General features: G+C 43.0%; 1 protein-coding gene across 1 annotated transcript in view; it reads right to left on the bottom strand.

Moving 5' to 3' along the window:
- The window catches only part of LOC124615809 (dedicator of cytokinesis protein 9), a 343,132-nt gene that overhangs the window by 126,601 nt on the left and 195,437 nt on the right, over positions 1 to 21,094 (bottom strand). Inside the window, exons 19-22 of the mRNA XM_047143949.1 lie at positions 13,875 to 14,069; positions 3,387 to 3,533; positions 1,209 to 1,404; positions 943 to 1,121 (exon numbers count right to left, since the gene is read on the bottom strand). Of these exons, the coding sequence (XP_046999905.1) occupies positions 943 to 1,121; positions 1,209 to 1,404; positions 3,387 to 3,533; positions 13,875 to 14,069 (717 nt within the window). The remainder of the gene's footprint in view (positions 1 to 942; positions 1,122 to 1,208; positions 1,405 to 3,386; positions 3,534 to 13,874; positions 14,070 to 21,094) is intronic.

The following is a 21,094-nucleotide window of genomic DNA, read 5'->3' as shown; positions in this document are numbered from 1 at the left end:
CACATCACTGGCAACGGATCATACACAGTGCTGGTGACTACTTTGAAGGACAGTAAAAATTTGAAAAATATATCTATTTCGTAATTTTAAATAAATCGTTGACAATGTTAAAGTTCCAAACCTCATATTTATTTTAGTCTAATTAATGTAAAATTAATTAATATAATGCTCATTTATTGTTCCATCTCAGTTGCATATTTTTTAAATTAGATTACATGTTCCAATCACTCTGGATCATCTTCAGATCTAAGTGGTTGCATCAACAATCAATTTTGTCTGCTCAGAATCACATATCAGTGGACAGAATGGGTTGCTGTCATAACTACTTAGATCTGAAGATTATCCAAAGTGATCAAAACATGTAATCTAATTTTAAAAATGTGCAACTGACACAGAACAATGAATGAGAATTACGTTAATTATCTAAACAGTTGCTGAATCTCTCAGATCAATTATATTGACTATAGCAAAAATTAATAAATGAAGTCAGTACTGCTTTTCATAAATATGCTTGTGATATGAAATAATAATAATAATTAATAATACACCTTGACAAGTGCATATGACCATGACCATGACTTAATACTTAACCTCACATGTCTATAAAATATCAGAATCTGGAGACTGCAGCCACTGCTTCATTTACATTTTCATGTTTTTCTTTTATAAAATTACAATACCAAAATGTGTCATAACTGCACTACCATAATTACATTTTTTGATTTGATATATTCTGGAAAATAACACAGTAACATCATTGACAATAAATGTAGAAACATGTATTTTCTCACAAAAACTGTGAAAGATGGTGCAATACTTAAACCGTTTGTTGGTACTGCAACTTTGGACATACAATTTCACTGATTAAACATTACACAAGGAACAACTCCAATAATTTTGATGTGTTATGAAATAAAATAGATTTTATTACTTTAGATATACCTTATTTTGATATCTGTCATCAAGTTCGTGTTTTGCTAATAAGTCTCGAAGAGTGGAGATAGCAATTTTTCTAATCTGAGAGACTTCATTTAGTGAAGTTCTCACTTCCTGAAGCAGAAGACCAACTAGGAAATGTTGCTTGCAAAATTCTTCTGACAGACAGAAGCCATCAACATAGTCTGAAAAACCAATTACTATTGTAGTATGAATGTCATTTATAACATAAAATGACTGCTAAGAAATTGAGCTACAAGTTTATTTATTACCTGATCTTCCTTTAAGTCCTATTCTTGAATGGCGTATTGGAAGATTGAAGGCCACATAGTGTTCATGTGAGCAAATAATTTGCAAAAAAACAAATTTACACTCATGAAGAGTTTTTGGATCTCCTGGATTGAACTTGTCCATGTACGAGTTAATGAGTTTAAACACATAGCCTCTGTCCATGAATGTTAGACATCTCTGGAAACACAACAGAAATTATGAGAATATCAGTGACCACACTATGAACTTCTTATTTTCTATTGATAAACCTATAAATTTCTGACTAAAATTAAAATTTTAAAGAATTTATAACAGACTAAAAATTTTAATATTCAGTAAACATAGCTCATATAGTAAACAATGACACATATTAATTAAAGCATATACATGCAATACAAATGGGGCTTGTAGAATGAAGGAAGGTGGTAATAATTCATGTTGTAGATTCTGGGCAACTACCAACTCCTCTTCTTTACGAGTATTAGGTCTCATTTCAGTGACAGCTATGTTTATAATTTCAGCTGAATTTGTGTGTGAAACTAGGAAACACCTGTTTGCAATCAGAGAGTTAAATTAGTTCTCTTGCCAGAATATATGTTGTGCTACATGCATTTTGCCTCTTTCAATTTTAGATGGAGCTAACTAAATAGCTGCCAAAGTGCCAAGTGTGATTACTAATTATCAACAAAATCCAGTAACTATTAAAGACAAAAATATCAGGGAAAGTCTATTTATTTATCCGCTATGCTACAATATGGATCCTTCCCACCAACACCAGCTTTTCTGAACTGCACAAGAGGGAATTTTCCCTGCAATATATCCTACATTCCCATAACCCTCCTGGCCTCAACCTTCGTTAGTCATTGTCCTCACCCATCCAGCCCCTTCCCTGTTCCCATTCCAGCACTACATAGCCCTCATTCCACCATCACACCCAGCCTTTTTACTTCTCTCCTTTTCTGCTCCCCCCCCCCCCCCCCCCCCCTTTCACCGCAAGTGCCAAGTGTGATTACTAATTATCAACAAAATCCAATAACTATTAAAGTTAGCCATTGTCCTCACCCATCCAGCCCCTTCCCTGTTCCCATTCCAGCACTACATAGCCCTCATTCCACCATCACACCCAGCCTTTTTACTTCTCTCCTTTCCTTTTCTGCTCCCCCCCCCCCCCCCCTTTCACCGCAAGTGCCAAGTGTGATTACTAATTATCAACAAAATCCAATAACTATTAAAGTTAGCCATTGTCCTCACCCATCCAGCCCCTTCCCTGTTCCCATTCCAGCACTACATAGCCCTCATTCCACCATCACACCCAGCCTTTTTACTTCTCTCCTTTTCTTAACTCCCCACTGCACATAGTTGCCCTAGCCTCTCTCCACCTCATCCCTGTGCACTTCCCAACAGCACATCACTGTCTGCCGCCCCTAGCCTACTATCCCCCCCCCCCCCCCCGCCCCCCCAGTGTCCTTTACCCCCACCCAGTTGCCACTCCCATCACACACTGATGCTGCTGCTCACAGTGTGGCTTAAGTTGCCTTCGACTGCAGTTACATGTGTGTGAGTTGTGTTTGCTTGTGTGTGTGTGTGTGTGTGTGTGTGTGTGTGTGTGTGTGTGTGTGTGTGTGGGCGCGCGCGCGTGTGTTCTATTTTTGACAAATGCCTTACTGGCCGAAAGCTTTATTTGTGACAGTCTTTTTGTTGTGGCTATCTGCGACTCAGCATCTCCGCTATATGGTGAGTAGCAACTTTCCTTTTCATATTAATTATATGTCCCAAATACCCTTCCACACATAGAGCTGAATTTCAAGTGCATAGTCTGAATATTCTTCTAGAGTTACAAAGTTGCTTATTGCATGGGTTTCAATTATTTTATCAATTTTATAAGATTTTCATGAATGTTATTCTAGACATAATGTGCACAAAATATGATGTTTTGTATGTAGACACTCTTTTATTGTTCAGTTAAGCCTGTGCAGAAATCTTACATAATTTCATCATCTCTTGCTCCTTTCCATAAGTCATGTTATCAAAGGGAAGAAGAGTATGTGCACAACAATAGGTATCCTACAATTTTTTCAGTTTCGCCACTTCCACGTAGTATGAGAGAAGCACTTTGGAGGTGACATATGATATAAATGTAAATCAGATTTATTCTAATGTCCTTTGTAAAATACACCAACCTTGAGAAAACTTGCAATACTGCAATTTAGCTCTTGAGTTTCTATAGGCATTTCTTTGTACTTTTGTATTATGTAAGGACACAGAACTTGAAGCAGATTCTGTATTCTGAACAAGAAATCGGAAGCAAATCTTTCATTTCGATGCATCTGGAAGAAAAAGTATATTAAGTTTCAGGATTAATTACCAACACACACTTCAGAAATTATACAAATTCTGTATGTATAGTACAGAAATTAAAAGTTATAGCACAAGAAGTTTAAGTGTTTGAAAATTTTACAATCAATAGTGAGTGCATCTCCAAATCATTCAAAGTCAAATCAATAAAATACAGAACTATGCATGAAAACTTGATTAAGATCCAAAATGTCATAGTACACAAAAGTGTGCATGAAAGGTGCATCTGCGTACGAAACTAGGCAAGCTAAGAGAGAGAAACACAGATGCTGTCTGCTGTTGTTGTTTTACTGTCTGTCTGTGTCTGTCTATCTAAACTCACATAATCTTGAAAGCGCAGGGTTTTGGCATGCTGTGTGTGTGTGTGTGTGTGTGTGTGTGTGTGTGAGAGAGAGAGAGAGAGAGAGAGAGAGAGAGAGAGAGACGAACTACTCTGGGGGTTAGTAATGCAACAAATCACCCATTCTTCCTCCTTCGGACCAACACCACATCTCAGCCGATTAGAAACTTATACTGACAAATACTATTGTAATTCACGTTGGAAATGCCAAGAAACAATGTACAAAATTTAAATATAATGACTTATATGTAATATGTCATGACAAGTATCTTGATCTTGCAATAAGACAATAAACAAATGTAAATTGGTGATGAAAATGTTGTAGCTTAGTTGTTGGTTTAAATACGAGATAACTAGATATTGGTTTAAATACAAGATAACTGGACAGTAAAAGACATTCAAGTTTGATGATCCTACACACTCATGAAATACTGGAACATGGGTACAACTATTCTTCTGTCTTTTATGTATAATGTCACTTCATCAGCTGCAGCTGTTCTAGGTGTCACTATAATTTTTCAGGCATAATTTTGCAACATAATTAATACAAGAAAAGTATCTTTCAGTCATATGATGAAAGAAAACATCAATTTACCAAGCAGTAGCTGATAAACGTAGAAGTTTAAATGACATCTTAGTTTGCAGAACCTGTATTTTGGCTTTTGTTAATTTGTCCTGTTGTTGAACACATTTTTTGGTGGCAGCACTCCATTTTCTTTAGTTATCATCACACTATTATAGCCCATACCACTTATTTCTTTCCACTTAATATTCTTGAACTTTCTGTTCATGTTTCCCCTTGTACAAGTTTCATTCCTTCGACAGTGTGCATTCAACTGATGAAGTACCCTACTATCACTGATTGCTCTAAGTGCAGCACGGAATGTCACCAACCAGGCAAATCAACTGATCTACGAGCCATCAGCTAGCCCTCATAGCTCTGGGCTATGAAATGGATCCATCAAGGCAAGATCATCCAGTGGGTACTAATGTCTTACACTCCAGCCAGTCTCCAAGAGTCCTGGGTTCAATGTCAAGCCTCCATACTTCCCACCAACATCACAGGGTATGATGGTACTCAATGCTGCCTTCACCTTACGAGATATTGAAACCCACAGTGGAAGTGTGACAGAGCAGAATTTCGTGAAAACCTTGCCACCAGCATGGTGTAAAGTGCAAAACACAAACACGCAGGCCTGAGAACAGCAGAAGCAAATGGGGCAACAGAATGCCAAGTTGCTTAAATACCACATACGGCAAAAGGTGGTGTTGCTGGGCCCATACACCCCAATGGGAAAATCATTTATCGCTGCTACCAAGGTCTATACCAAGTGATCAAGATGACTTCACCAGTTAACATGAAATTACAGTTCCCTATTCATACCACAGTCATCCCAGTTGAGTGCATTTGGCCAGTTTAGAGTGTGCTGGAGGCTTTACCACCATTACTCACACTGGTCCCAATAAAAAAGGAGGTTGGGGAGTAAGAAAGGAAACATGGCATGACAAAGTGAACACGCTGCTCCTACCTAGTCTGCACATATGCAGATACACCAAAACAGAGAAGAGAGGAGGGTGATCGGAGTAACAGGTGCTAACAGAAGATACAAATGCTTTGTAATACACCCATGTCTGGTGAAGTGTGTGTGAGGGAGGGAGGGAGGGGGGGGGGGGGGATTTCATGGAAAATTGTCCTTCTTGAAACAAAGGAGATTATGTTAGTTATACCTGTTAGGAAGACTTATGTATTGAATGCAGCAGAAGAGCTGTGCCAATACCAGGAGGAAGAGGTTATTGTATGCCCTCTACAGTGGTCCAAACTATCACTGAGATAGGAGAAATGGACAATTCCTTACGAGAACACACCTAGGCAAATACCCATGGGACAACCTTGCAATCCAGTCACTTCAGAAGGTAGTAACTCCTTGGGTGTACTTAACACAAGACTCAGTCATAGCTATCATCATCTGTTATGAGCAAGACCACAATGAGAACAAAATTAATGGAATTATGAGACACTGGGGTACTGCAAAACAGGACTCAATGTGACATTTTGGGATGGATGTTTTGGCTACTAGTGACAATGACAGGGCCTTTGGTTCTGAACCTAATGGTTAGTTAGTAGGTTGAGGGAGAGGGGCAGGAGAAGGGAGGAGGGGAGTGGAGGGGGCCAAAGAGTGAGGTCATCGATCATACGATGTAAGATGGCAGAAAATGAGGGAGGAGCAACACAAACAGTACAGTTCAGTCGATGAGTTGGGAAAATGGGCAAACAAAGAGGCAACAAGAAGATCAGGGCTGCAGGAAGAGTAGAGAACAGGAGGGAGGGACAAAGAGAGTGTGAGAACAGGGGCACCCCAGGGGTGTTGGGGTGTCAGCATCCCAATACCATATCACGATCATGACAGAACGGAACAACACCAGGGGAAGAAGCCACAAGAAAAAAGGAAACAAAACAGTACAAATGACTAGACAAAACATAGGGGATAAAGGGGGGGGGGGGGGGGGGACCTGACCGGCACGGAGGCAAGGCCAAAGGCCTCCCAACCAACACCAATGCTAACAGAGGCACTCTGATTCCAGTAGGAAATTCAGGTACTTCAATCTTCAATCTGGGACGACAAACCACTTTTGCTAAGAGAACTGAGGACCAACATAACCATTCGAGTGTCATCCGCTAACACCCAGGACAAGAAAGGTGAAAAGGCATATTGAGTGTGAAGGCCAAAAGGCAGGGGCAGTACAGCAAAATATGGATCACCATGAGGGAAGGGGAGGGAGGGGGGTGTTAAAATTCATTATGGTGTAAAAAACCTTGAGTCAACCTGGTATGGCTGATTAGAAGATGGTAGATTCCCACAGGGAGAGGTGGAGTGAAGAATACATGAAATTTATTAGACAAGGGCGTGGCCCCCCGAAAGTCTGACCACAACTGATCAAAAAGGAATCGGATGTAAAAGTGCAAATCCGCCCCTAGAGGGATCACAGAGAATAGGGGGTAGATGGTTGTCCCCCAGCCAGACGATTGGCAAGCTCATTAACAGGGATACCCACATGGCTGGAAACTCAAAAGAAAACAACCAAACTAACAGCACAGTCAAAATATGTGAGAAGATAGCAAATGGCAGAGAGCAAGAGGTGGCAGGAAAAACACAAGGTGACAGCTTGAATGCCACTCATAGAGTCCATACACAACAAAACTTGAGTAAGGGATGACTGTTTATAGAGTAGAGGGCCTGATAGATGATAATCAGTTGCATGGTAAAAATCCCACATGTGGCAGGCAAGAGGTGGTGTTCTGTGCCAACAGAAGATGTGAAGGCATATCCCATGTGATTGGCAGATTTAGAGCCATCAGTATAATAGCATCCTGAAACACCCCCTAGAGCAGGAGGGACAAACAAGAAACACCATTGGAGTGATGGAGACTTTTGGACACCACAAGAGACCCTACTGAATCTGGGATCAAGGAACTAACGAAAGGGGTGCTCGGGAGAGAACATGGAGTACAGGACAAGGGAAAAGATGGAAATAGCGGCCAAGAGAACCAAGGCGGATCCAAACCAGTAAACCCACCAGTGGGCAGAAAACGGCCTGGGTATGCTCCAAAGATGGAAAAAGAATAGAATAGGAGGAGTGAGCAGGGAAAGAGCAATGGCACAGGAAACCAGGAGCTGGGACCAACAAAATGGAAGGGGGAGGGGGACACCAGTGTCAACCGGAAGACTACTGATAGGGCTAATCAAAAGGCACTGGCGGCCAAACAGTGGTGGACCAGGTTCAAGAGAAGCAATGGGAAAGGAGCAGCTGAGCAATAAACTTGACAACCACAGTCCAGACAGGACAGAACTAAGGCCCGATACAGGCAAGAAGAGTCAAACGATACACGCCACGAGAGGTGTGGGCAAGGAAGTGAAGGGCATTGAGTTTACAGAAACACCAATCTTCAGAAGGAGGAGATGGGGCAACCAAGTAAACTTGTTGTCAAAAAGAAGAACCAAGAAATGGAAGTGGTGGACCACAGTCTGGCTTTGGACATCAAGATAGAGCTCCAGATCATGATGTACAGACTGAGCGAGGTGGCACGATGGTTAGCACACTGGATTCACATTTGAGAATTTGATGATTCAAATCCCCATCTGGCCTTCCAGATTTAGATTTTCTGTGATTTCACTAAACTGCTCATGGCAAATGCCAGGATGGTTCCTTTGACAAGGGCAAGGCCAATTTTCTTCCCCGAACGGAATTGAAAATTGTGTGTGAGCATTTATATGGAAGTGTGCTCCTTGGCACCCGGAAGCTGTTGCCCCACACTGAGTGGGAACCAGCCCAGATACAGAGACCATTCACATACAGAGCAGTGGTGACCAACGGTCCAACAGAGGTCACAAGTCCATTAATAATGATGGGTGGCAGGATATACCGCTGTAAAGTTTCACTTCACACCGATACACCATTATCTTAGTTTTCTCCAGGAGGGTAAACCCTCAAATGCCAGAGTAAAGGCACCGATACTGATGTGATTGTCCTTAAGGACTCCTTGAACCATGTTCAAGGGCTGGTGAGGAGTAATAGACACGAGGATGTTGCCAAGATGGTCATAGGCATGAAGAGCAGCAGATTGGGCAGCAGAAGTAGTTTTGATTAACAGCAAACCTGACCACATCTTACTCAGAGAGTCCACTTTACCAAATTTGTCTTCAATAGGTTCCACACAAAACAATAGCTTGGTGGCGGTGAAAGTGTCCCCATCAGTCCTGGTGCAGACCAGGTAGTGGGGAAAGGGTTTCACTCAAAGTCTCCCAGCCTGGACCTCCTCCCAGGGTGTAGCCAGGGAAGGGAAGGCCACAGGATCATAAGAAGTAGTATTAAAAGCTCCACTGCCAACTTAAGAGAAGTCCATAGAAGAATTGCTAGTTTTTTGAAGCTTAATGTGTTACATACAAGAAACGTCCACCTAATACCACTCACTCTGATCAGGGGCTCTCTCCTTGGTTGCCACCCAGCCATAGCAAGGGCTGTCTGGCACGACACCCACTGCCGGAAGTTCCAAGCTCCAGAGTGACAAGCAACCACTCCTGCACACACAGGGAGGTAACAACTCAGGTATCAGAAGTGTAGTCACTGTGTTGTCAGGGGGTTCAACCAAAGAGTACATAACCACACCACTTGCTACCATGCTGACTATAGTGTTAAAGGACAACGGAGTCCAGGAAAAGATGGAAGAGGTGGTAAGGCTACATGCCGAAGACACTAAGTAAGGTGTTATTCCTCAGCTGGCTCACATAATTTAGGAGAGGTGGTCAAGCCCCAAAAGAGGACCAAAAACGCCAAAAAGGAAAGGTGAAAAAGAAAAAGCAAGAGAAACAAAAACAGATGGATAGTCAACTGATGTAAATAAGGACTCGGAGAGAGGGAAAGGAGGGGACAGAGGGGAAGGAACAAGGACGTAGAGGGTGGTGCACAGGGAAAGAGATGCAACCCAGGGAGGAAGAATAGGCGAGGGGCCCTGTGTGCACCATGGACAATCACCACAAAAGAGCCGTGAGCCCCCCAGGAGGGGCTCTGAACATAATGTACTCTATGCTGTACATACCCAATAACCCTTTCAAAATTCTGCCACCAAAGAATCTAACATACCTGAATGCTACTGCTGATCCTGCCACACATAATTCCCTCAGCAAGCTGTCAACAGCACAGGATGGGCAAATGAGGGCAGAACAGTCATTTCAGCTTGCTCAATAAAACTGCAGAGGGTGCCACCAATGAGTCATAGTAATCAGAATTTCAACTTCAGAAACTGTCATAATCTCTGTAATCACTTGTGTGGCCTGTCTCCATCACTAGTGAGAAGCCATCCACCACCTGTTCTCCCAGTCCATTACCTTCCAAACCAATGGACTGACCACAAAGTTTAACCAAAGTGATGAAACATTCCAGGTGTACCAGTTGCAGAACACCTCATGATGGAGTGTATGGGCAAGAAGTACAGACAATGGATAAAGTGTAAAAAGTGGCATGAGAAAGAGTGCACCACAGGGGCACGGGAAAACTGTAGGCGCAGCAGTACCATACTGTTTTAATAGTTCACAAGCTCAGGAGCAGCCTGGAATTTGGGGAATTGAACTCTCCGAAGGGGTAAGTAGCACTGTGGCCTGAGCTCCACGCGGGCCTTCATAACCATCTAAGAGTTATACAGGCCAGCTGTTAAGGAAATCTGCAGCTGGGCACTGTGAAAACACTGGCACAGCACCCTACAATGCGAAATTCTGCTGTAATTGGTTGACTGCTGTGTTACATTGTGTAAAAAAAGCGTTCCCACAGCCACAATTATAGCATTGGAGGGAGAATAAGTGCTCACAGCCCAGCCAGTAGTAGCATTCCTTCAGCATCATGCATTTGACCAGCACACTCCATGCCTGTCATTGGTTAAATGTATGGCTCAGCTACTCCATTCTCTTCAAGCAGTATCACCAACTAAGTGAAACCACTGATCTATGAACCCTCAGCTCATCTTAATAGTTACAGCCTTTCAACTGGATCCACTGATGTGAACCCACCCAGTGGGCGCTATCGCCCAATGCTCGAGCCAGTCTCCAAGGATCCTAGGTTCAACATGGGGCCAGCATGGTTTCCACCAGTGTCACAAAGTGCCAGCAATACTTGATGCTGCGTGGCTTGGCATTATGTCACCACTTTTTTCTTCAGCAATTTTTGCCCTTACAGTCCTTGTTTCCTATTGCTATGTACTCATTTGACATCACAAAACCATTCATATATCTAACAAAGTTTAAGTAAATTATTTCAAACAGAAGAAAAAGGGAAAATTTTGTCATTCTGCACTACTTCCCAATTTTCTTCAGCCAGTACAAGTATAGACATATGAAAATGTGTTAGCTTGTTTGGTATCTTTTCAGTTAATCCATATTCCCAATGTGTGTACCACAGATTGCACTCATCCACAACTACATATTTTGATCCCATACTATCATTACATTCCTGCATCAAGCCACTGCTGTTATCACTTGGTAAAACAACATCTATAATTTCATTGTGAGGTTCAGAGCTTCTGTTTTGTAAGTTGGGTCACTTATAAGGCTATGATTTCTAAGTCTGGATGTAATCCAGATATCTTCCATTCCTATCATGGGTCAATTCATTTCTTTAGTGCTTCACCTGCCTATAGTCTCTGTTGTCCTCTTATATGCTGCTGCTGCTGCTCATCCTCCACCTCCACCAAGGCAATGAGTCTTCCACTTTTCTAGATGTATCTGTCTCTTGCCTGATAGGAGCATTTCATTTCAGTTCCCATGTTTACCTGGCTCTTGTTTCTCTGTGGACTAATTTTTCATGTACAGAAGGGAACAAACAGTCAATTCCATGTTTCAAGCAGCACAGTTAGTTGACTCTCTTGAATGGTATAAAACAGGTGAAGTTCCACCAAGGAAGGTGAAGATCACTGAGTCCACAAAGAAGATCATACCAACAATCTTCTGGGATTCCAGAGGAATTCTCTTAGTTGATTTCAAAGTAAGAAATACCACTATGAATGCACAATACTATGCTTCACTTCTGCACAAATTACACAACTCCATCAAACTAAAGAGGCGAAGAAGATTGTCACATGGTGTTTGTCTTCTCCACAACAATGTACCAGTGCACATGGCAGCAATTGTGAAGGCTGCAGTAAAGGAATGTGGCTTCCCAGAGACTGACCACCCATCCTATAGTCCATATCTTGTCCCAAGTGACTATCATCTGTTCTCCAAACTGAAGGAAGATCTTCAAGGACGGAAATTTGATGATGACAAAGTGAAAGCTACTGCAATGGGACATTTTGCCAAGAAAGGGGACATTTTGCCGAGAAAGAATCAGATTACCTTCCGAAAGGCAAATAATTGTGAATTCACAGATGTGAAAAGTGTACTGAAATAAAAGATGATTACATTGAAAAATAGCATCATTATTTTATTTTGACAACTTTAAAAACATAGTCAGGCCGGAAACCTTTGGAGCCTACCTTGAACATGGGGTTATTTTTGTGAGACTGACAACAGTGGAACACTGTAGAAACGCAAACTCAGAAGCGCAAGTGTGTGTGTGCATGCGCGCACATGTGCTCGCGTGCGCATTCACACACACACACACACACACACACACACACACACAGTTTCTCAGCTGACAACTTTCTCCCAGCCTGACTGGGGTGTGAGGAAAAAAGGAGTAGGGAGGGAAACAAAGTGATGCGAGTGAGGGGTAGCTGAAGGTTGGCAGGGAGCAGCATACTGGAAATCAGACAAGAATGTGTAACCAGTGAGCTTGCATTGGTACAGGCAGGGGGAAGTCCATGAGGCACTCGATGAAAGGGACGAGTGGTTGGAAGGTAGGGGAGGGGGGGCTAGATCAGAAGAAGATGGAAATTACAGGTTATGGGACCAATGTCACTAGAGACTGAAGCCAAAAGATTTGTAAGATTGAAGATGTGTTGTAAGGACAATTCCTGTCTGGTTAATTTAGAGAAGGTGGAACTACAGTGTAAAGGGGCAGAGAGGATCCAGACTGTAAGGATTGTGAAACAGTCATTTAAGTTGAGCTTCTTTTACCACTGAGAGGTCAACAGTCTGCTCTTGGACTCAAGTTATGTAGTGGTCAAACATTCTGGTAGACAGCTGGCTGGTGGTCACGCTCATGTGAAACATTGTGCAAAAGTTACAGCAGAGCTGGCATTACACCATGGAATCTCTCTTTGAGAGAGTTGAGAAGAATTGTAGGAAAGACATTTCTTATTTCTGAGCACAAACAAAAGATATTCCTTATTTCTGAGCATGAAGAAAAGATATTCCTTATTTCTGAGCACAATGATAGGTAGTCGAAGCACTGGTGACGGACATGATTAAGATGTAGCATGTAGCATCTGGAGACAATGGAGACCAATCATGTGGAAAAGACTGTTGATACAATTACTAACAAACAGCAGTGGTACTAATTATTGGATAGGACTTGCTACATCCTGACCTATGCTATCCTGCTATGTATCACACAACACTATTTGATCCAATTTCCTGCACATGTTAAATTTTGTTAGGATAGCACTTCAGGTATCTCTAAACTGCTGCCCCTGTACTATAAATCCTGCCAGTTTTCCCACTTATGCAATATACCAATTAGATGTTCAGTTATCCACCAAATGGAATTTGCCACTTGTAGAATGGTCCCGTGTATAAGTTCCACAGGTATTTCACGTCTTCTACTCTTGTTCATGCTAGCATAGCCCACTTCTTCAAATGTGTCCATCATAATTTTGATGTGTTTAATATAACATTTTACTCTCTCCCCTCCAAGCTCCACACAGTGAGCAATATGAGGTACAATTTACATGTGGATACAATTAGCTAAGATGATACTGGTTCACTATGAGTTCTTTGGTTCATAAAAGTTAGCATGTCTGATCATGCAAGAACATTCATTAACTTTGGCATTCACTACAGCAGAAATTTACAACCATTACAGCAAGGTCTGTTGCTCAGAGTCACTTGTGAAAAGTGACAGCTAGCAAGCCTGTTTAAATAGTAACTCACAGCACTTCTGTCACTTGTTGGTGACTATTCAGAAGATACAGTTTTTTGCTATCAATTAGAATCCTGGATATTTCTATGCAAGCCAGACTACCATACGAGCAATAGTTTGTATGTTAACTTTTGCTCAACTTGGTATTTTAGTATAAAACCCATGACTACTATTAATGTAATATAACAATGAAGTATCCTATTATCCATATAAGGGAATAAATCATTCCGTTTACAGCTAGTTAAATTCTGTGATAGTAGAAACACTGATGAAACATTTAAGTTAAGTCCGCGCAAAAATTTTTTATTAAGTTTAGTTTAGTTTTAGAATTTGGTTTATCACAAAAAACTAAAATAAGGAAACTTATGATGGCTATTATTTAAAATAAAGTGTCAAGTCTTCTTACCTTTATTCGGCCAGTGGTCAACAAATATTGTGCCATACTTTTCACCATCACATCAAAAAAGAAACTTGAATGATGCATAAATTTATTAACAACAAGGAAATCTGTATTTGCAGGACGTAAAAGAGTTGGTAAATGTCTACTCATTTCTTCATGGACTGTGGTTGATGACTGCACAGTAGGAGGCACAAAAACAAACTGAAAGATAGGGATTTGCAGTGTGAGTATATAATAAACACATACTTTAACAATGTGACACATACATTCTAACATTTCTGAAGCCAGGTGTTACTCTCACATTAATTTCCTATAATCCATACAAATAATATAATTATGAAAGTGAATCTGTCTATTACATTTTCATGATTAAACGGCTGAACCAATTTCAATTCAATTTGGTATGGAGAATGTAGGCTACTTTATAAAGCATGTAGCACAAGACATTTATGGTGAAGAATACAATGCAAATTATGAAAACATATTTATTCTTTGAAAAATCTGTTTACACTTTGACTTTTCAAATTCATCTTGCTTTTATTGTTCAGTATGTTCTACACTTTTATTGGATGGTTGGCATGTTCTATGTACCCCCATGGACCTTTGCCATAGGTGGGGTGGCTTGAATGCCTCAGCAATACAGATAGCTGTACCATTGGTACAACTACAACGGAGGAGTACCTGTTGAGAGGCCACACAAACATGATGTTCCTGAGGTGGAGCAACAACCTTTTCAGTCATTGCAAGGGCAACAGTCTGGATGATTGACCTATCTGCCCTTGTAATATCAGCCAAAACGGCCTTGCTGTGCTGGCATTGCAAATGGCTGAAAGCAAGGGGAGACTACATGCAGCTCTACCGTATGGTTAAATGATAGTGGTGTCCTCTTGGGTAAAATATTCTGGAGGTAAAATAGTCCCCATTCGGATCTCCAGGTGTGGACTACTCAGGAGGATGTCGTCATCAGGAGAAACAAAACTGGCATTCTAGGGATCAGAGTGTGGAATGTTAGATCTCTTAATCAGGCAGGTAGATTAGTAGATTTAAAAAGGGAAATGGGTAGGCTGAAGTTAGACATAGTGGGAATTAGTGAAGCTCCGTAGTAGGACGAACAGGACTTCTGCTCAAGTGAATACAGGGTTATAAATAAAAGATCAAATATGGGTAATGCACAAGTGGGTTTAATAATGAATAAGAAAATAGGAATGTGGGTATGCTACTATTAATAGCATAGTGAATGCATTATCATACCCAAGATAGACATGAAGCCAATGCCTACCACAGTAGTAAAGGTTTCAGACGATGAAGAGATTGAAGAAATGTATGATGAGATAAAAAGAAATTATTCAGATAGTTAAAGAAGACAAAAATTTAACCCTGAGGTGCATGAATTTTACTGCAGTGGACAACTTTTAATGGTCAATTCTCTGGCGTTTTCAATCAGTCATGAAGTTGAAAATGCATGCAGGACACAACACCAGTAGGGAGAGCCCACTGCAGTGAACTGTATGCATTTGCAGCCTCAGGACTGATTGAAAATGCCAAAGAAACGACCATTAACAGCTGTCCACTGTAGTGGATGCTATGCGCCACAGGGTTAATTGTGATGGGGGACTGGCATTCGATAGCATGAAAAGGAAGAGAAGGAAAATAGCACATGAATATGGGCTGGCGGAAAGGAATGAAAGAGGACGCACTCAGCTAGAATGTTGCACCGAGTACAATTTAATCATTGCTAACATTTGGTTTTTATTTATTTATTTATTTATTTATTTATTGTTCAGCTAATTCAATCTATACAAGATGCAGCCTCTTTAAATTATTAAATACATTTTTGAGAGGTGTTTCCATGCCTCTCTCTCTGCTGCTGTCTTCTGCCAGTTGAAGTCTGCAACTTCCCTGAGTTTCTTATCCCAGCAATCAGGTGGTCTCCCTGGTGGTCTTCGTTTTTCTCTGGGACTCCGCTCTAAAACTGATTTTGTCCATCTTTCATCTTTTGTTCGTGCAGTATGTCCTGCCCACCGCCATTTTAGAGTCTTAACACATTCTATAATATCTTTTACTCCTGTTATTGTTCATGTCTTCACTTTTCTGTCCATCTTTCTTAATGAGACCTAACATTGACCTTTCCATAGCTCTCTGAGCAGTTCCAAGTTTCCCTTTGAAAAATTTATTTAAATTCCAAGTTGGAAAAAAGTAGGAAATTAAGGAGATGGGACCTGGACAACTTCAAAAAACTAGAGGTTGTTGAGAGTTCAGAAGGATCCTTATGCAGCAGTTGAGTAGAACAAGGGAAAAGAATGCAGTAGAAGGTGAATGGGTAGCTTTAAGAGATGAAATAGTGAAGGCAGCAGAGGTTCAGACAGCTAAAAAGATGAGGCCTAGTAGAAATACTTGGATAACACAAGATATATTGAATTTAATTAATGAAAGGAGGAAATTTAAAATCACAGTAAATGAAGTAGGTGAAAGGGAATACAAATGTTTAAAAAATGAGATTGACAGGAAATGCAAAAATGCTAAGCAGGAATGACTAGAGAAAAAATGTGTGGATTTAGAAGCATATTTCATTAGCGGCAAGAGAGATACTGCCTACAGATAAATTAATAATGCCTTTGGTGAAAAGAGAAGCAGCTGTACAAATATGAAGAGCTCAGATGGTAAACCAGTCCTAAGCAAAGAAGAGAAAGCTGAAAGATGGAAGGAGTACACAGCAGGTCTATACAAGGGAGATGAACTTGAAAGCAATATAATAGAAAGGAAAGTGGAAGTAGGTGAAGAAGAGATGGGAGATGTGATACTGCAAGAAGAATTTGACAAATCTCCAAAACATCTACATTGAAACAAGGCCCTGGAGGTAGATGATATTCAGTCAGAACTACTGATAGCCTTGGGAGAGCTAGGCATGGCAAAACTCTTCCATCCGGTGTGCAAGATGCATAAGACACACGAAATACCATCAGCCTTCAAGAAGATGTAGTAATTCTAATTCCAAAAAAAATCAGTTGCTGATATGTGTGGTTGGTTGGTTGGTCTTGGGGTTTGATGGGGGCTAAACATCGAGGTCATCAGTCCCCTGTTCCAAACAGACATACTTGTAAAAGGCCTATACAGTAAAAGCGTAACCTCTGCACCCAGAGGGAGGGAACACCAAGGGGTACAGAGCTAAAATGAACACCGCAATAACACAAAACAGAGGACACTTAAAAGGAGCAGAGCAAATAGTTGACTAGAGTAAAACAGACTACAGTGGTTGATGGATCAGGTAAAAGGTCAACCACTGAACTACAAACGAAGAAGCTCCAGCTGAAAAGCGTTGATAGAGGTACCAACACAACTTGTTACCACAAAAGACACTATTTTGGTATCCACATCACAATTAAAAGTTACTGGAGTGGGTGTAGCCTGAGAAATCGTGCGAGAGTGCCCACACTAGAGCAAGTGATAAAACCCAGCTGCACAGATAAAATGTGAAACTGAGTCAGCTATAGAGGCATCGTCACCAAGAATTAAATTAAGTGCAGCTGGTAAACTAAAGAACTGCCGCAAGGGGGCTAAAAGGGGGCAGTCCGTCAGAAGATGGACCACCACTGTCAGCTCTGCATTACAGCAACACTTGGACGGGTTCTCACGACATAGGAGATAGCTGTGGGTCAACCGCGTATGTCCAATTCTGAGACGGCAAAGAAAACCGAGACCCTACGCGTGCCCCTCAAGGATGAGTTCCATACGGCCGTGGACGACCTGACCATGCGGAGCTTATTTGGCATGTTCAAGACAGACCATTCAGAGCTCTAGACATCACAGACCTTACGATGTAGGGCTGACCGGAGGTCTCTTTCCACGAGACCAAGCTCCAGGAGTGTCGAAGTGGTGGCCTGCTTGGCCAACCGATCAACACATTCGTTTCCTGGAATGTCGATGTGGCCCAGGATCCACAGAAACATTGCTGAACGACCACACTCGACGAGAGCAAAAACAGCATCTTGACTACCGCGCACCAAAGGGTCACGAGAAAAACACTGGTCGAGTGCTTGCAATCCACTCAGGGAGTCACTGCATATGACAAATGACTCCCCAGGGCAGGAGGAAAGGTGAGTGAGTACACAATAAAGAGCAACCAATTCTGCAGTGAAAACACTGCTCCCACAAGGCAGGGAATGCTGGTCAACGTAGTCGCTGTGGATGAAAGCAAACCCAATGCGTCCATTGACCACAGAACCATCAGTGTAGAGTACATCTGCATTGCGAAACGAGGCAAGAGCCAGGAATTGGTGATGATGACTGGCAGGTGGAACGGAGGACTTGGAGTCGCAGGACAAATCCAAGCAAAGCCGCAAGCGAGGGAGGGACCAAGGAGGGATAGAAGAAGAGGGCCGGAAGGATGGAGGAAGGGGAAAGGACTCGAGTGACAAGTGAAGGGAACGAACGTGGACCGCGATTGGGAGACCCGACCTGGGCCACCGTCGTGGGGAGGGAAGTGCAGAAGATGGAAAAAGGAGCCTGCGGTTTGGGTGGTCGGGTGAGGCATGGACGCGGGCGATGTATGATGCAAGCAACTGTTGTCAGCGGGATAGTAGGGGAGGGATTCCAGCTTCTACAAGAAGGGTAGTCACCGGACTAGTGCGGAAGGCACCTGTCACCAGTCTGATGCCACAATGGAGAATCGGGTCGAGGATCTGCAACGTTGAAGGTGCTGCCAAGTCGTACACCACGCTCCCGTAGTCGATACGGGACTGGACTAAGGCTTTATGAAGCAATAGGAGGGTTGTTCGTGCAGCCCCCCCCCCCCCCCCCCCCCCTAAACGGTGTGGCTGAAGCGGCGAAGGATGTTGTTTAAGCTCGCGAAGATGAGGTGTCCAAGTGAGCTGAGCATCAAACAGCATGCCAAGGAAGCGATGCATTTCCTCAATACGAAGGAGTTCATTGGCAAGGTAGAGCTCTGGATGGAGGTGGGCCGTTTGACGACGACAGAGATGCATCACTCAGGTCTTAGAGGCTGAGAACTGAAAACCATGGTTGGATGCCCAAAAATGTGCCTTACGGATAGCTCCCTGCAGCCGCTGTTCAGCGACACTGATGCTTGGGGAACTGTAATAAAGACAAAAGTCATCAGCATATAGAGAGGAACAGACCGATGAGCCCACCGCAGCTGCAAGACCATTAATTGCTACCAAAAAGAGGGGAACACTGAGAACCGAGCCCTGCAGGACACCGTTCTCCTGAATATGCCCAGAGCTAAAATAAGTGCCAACTCCAACCCGAAAGGAGAGGAAAAATCGGAAATGGACCCCGTAAGCCCCATTCGTGCAGCGTAGGAAGGATATGATGGCACCAGGTGGTATTGTACGCCTTCCGAAGATCAAAGAAAACAGGAATTAGATGTTCTCGCCGAGTAAAAGCTGTACAAATAGCCGACTCTAGCGAGACTAAATTGTCGATCGCTGAGCGGCCCTGACATAAGCCCCCCCTGTTGCTGGGCTAGGAGGCCCCGAGCTTCGAGGATCCACATGAGCCGCCGACTCACCCTCAGTTCCAGGAGTTTGCACATAACGTTGGTAAGGCTGATAGGGCAATAGCTATCAACCACCAGCAGATCTGCACCAGGTTTCAGCACTGGGATGGTAACGCTATCCTGCCAACAAGTTGGGAAAACGCCCTCCGTCCAGATGCGGTTAAACAGGGTGAGTAATTCACCCTGACAGTGCGCCGAGAGATGGCGAAGAAACTGGTTGTGAATTTGGTCTGGACCTGGAGAGGTATCGGGGCAAGCTGTAATGGCACTTTGGAACTCCCATTCACTAAACGGGGTGTTGTATTGTTCCCAACGGTGCGTGAGAAACGACAACTGTGTACACTCAGCCTGCTCTTTAGTGGCACAGAATTCAGCACTAGAGCCTGCTGTCACTGAAATACGAGCAAAGTACTCTGCCAGATGTTCAGCGATGGCGATTGGTCGGTACAAAGTGTACCCTGAAGAGAAAGGCAAGGGACAGATGCATGAGAGCAAAAGCCAAAAATGCGCCAAATCTGCGACCACACCTGAGATGGGGAGGTGTGAGAACCTATGGTGGCAACATATCATTCCCAACAGTCCTGTTTGCTCCGCCGGATTAACCGCCAAGCCCGGGCCGCAGCCGTTTAAAGGCAACCAGATTCTCTAGGGAAGGATGATGCCGGTGTCGGTGCAGGGCCCACCGGCAGTCCCAGATAGCTTCTGCAATCTCTGGTGTCCACCAAGGGACTGACTTACGCCTTAGGGTACTTGAAGAGCAGGGAATAGTTGCCTCGGCAGCAGAAACAATGGCCATAGTGACCTCGTCCTCTGCCAAATCAATGTCACCAGGAAGCGGAGCAATGGCCATAGTAGCTGAGGTGTAGGCTGCCCAATCAGCTCCACGAAGAGACCATCGTGTCAGCTGGTAAGGGGGTTGGAATTGAAAAAGAGAAACCAGGACAGGAAAGTGGTCACTACCACAGAGGTCGTCGTGGACCCTCCAACTGAGGTATGGAAGAAGACCTGGGCTACTAAGAGAAAGGTCAATGGCCCGAGTATGTGCCATGAGTCAAGCTAAAATGTGTGGGAGCACCAGTGTTAAGGAGGCAAATGTCCTGCTGTGACAAGAGAGCCTTAACGTTCCTACCCTGGCCCGAGATCTGGGCCCCACCCCATAAAGGGTGGTGGGCATTAAAGTCCCCCAAAAGGAGGAATGGCAGGGGGAGCTGGGCGAACAAGGCAGCTAGGTCGGCAGGAGGGACAACCTCATCCAGGGGAAGGTAGAGGGAACACCGCCAGACACCCTGTCATATTCTACATCTACATCCATACTCCGCAAGCCACCTGAAGGTGTGTGGCGGAGGATACCCTGAGTACCTCTATCGGTTCTCACTTCTATTCCAGTCTCATATTGTTCATGGAAAGAAGTATTGTCGGTATGCTTCTGTGTGGGCTCTAATCTCTCTGATTTTATCCTCATGGTCTCTTTGCGAGATATACGTAGGAGGGAGCAATATACTGCTTGACTCTTCGGTGAAGGTATGTTCTCGAAACTTTAACAAAAGCCCGTACCGAGCTACTGAGCGTCTCTCCTGCAGAGTCTTCCACTGGAGTTTATCTATCATCTCTGTAACGCTTTCACGATTACTAAATGATCCTCTAACGAAGTGCGCTGCTCTCCATTAGATCTTCTCTATCTCTTCTAACAACCCTATCTGGTACGGATCCC

The sequence above is a fragment of the Schistocerca americana genome, chromosome 5 (genome assembly GCF_021461395.2).
Source record: "Schistocerca americana isolate TAMUIC-IGC-003095 chromosome 5, iqSchAmer2.1, whole genome shotgun sequence".
In the NCBI taxonomy this organism is placed as follows: Eukaryota; Metazoa; Arthropoda; class Insecta; order Orthoptera; family Acrididae; genus Schistocerca; species Schistocerca americana.
Note: the sequence above shows the minus strand (reverse complement) of the source record. Positions and strands in the feature narration are given on the sequence as shown.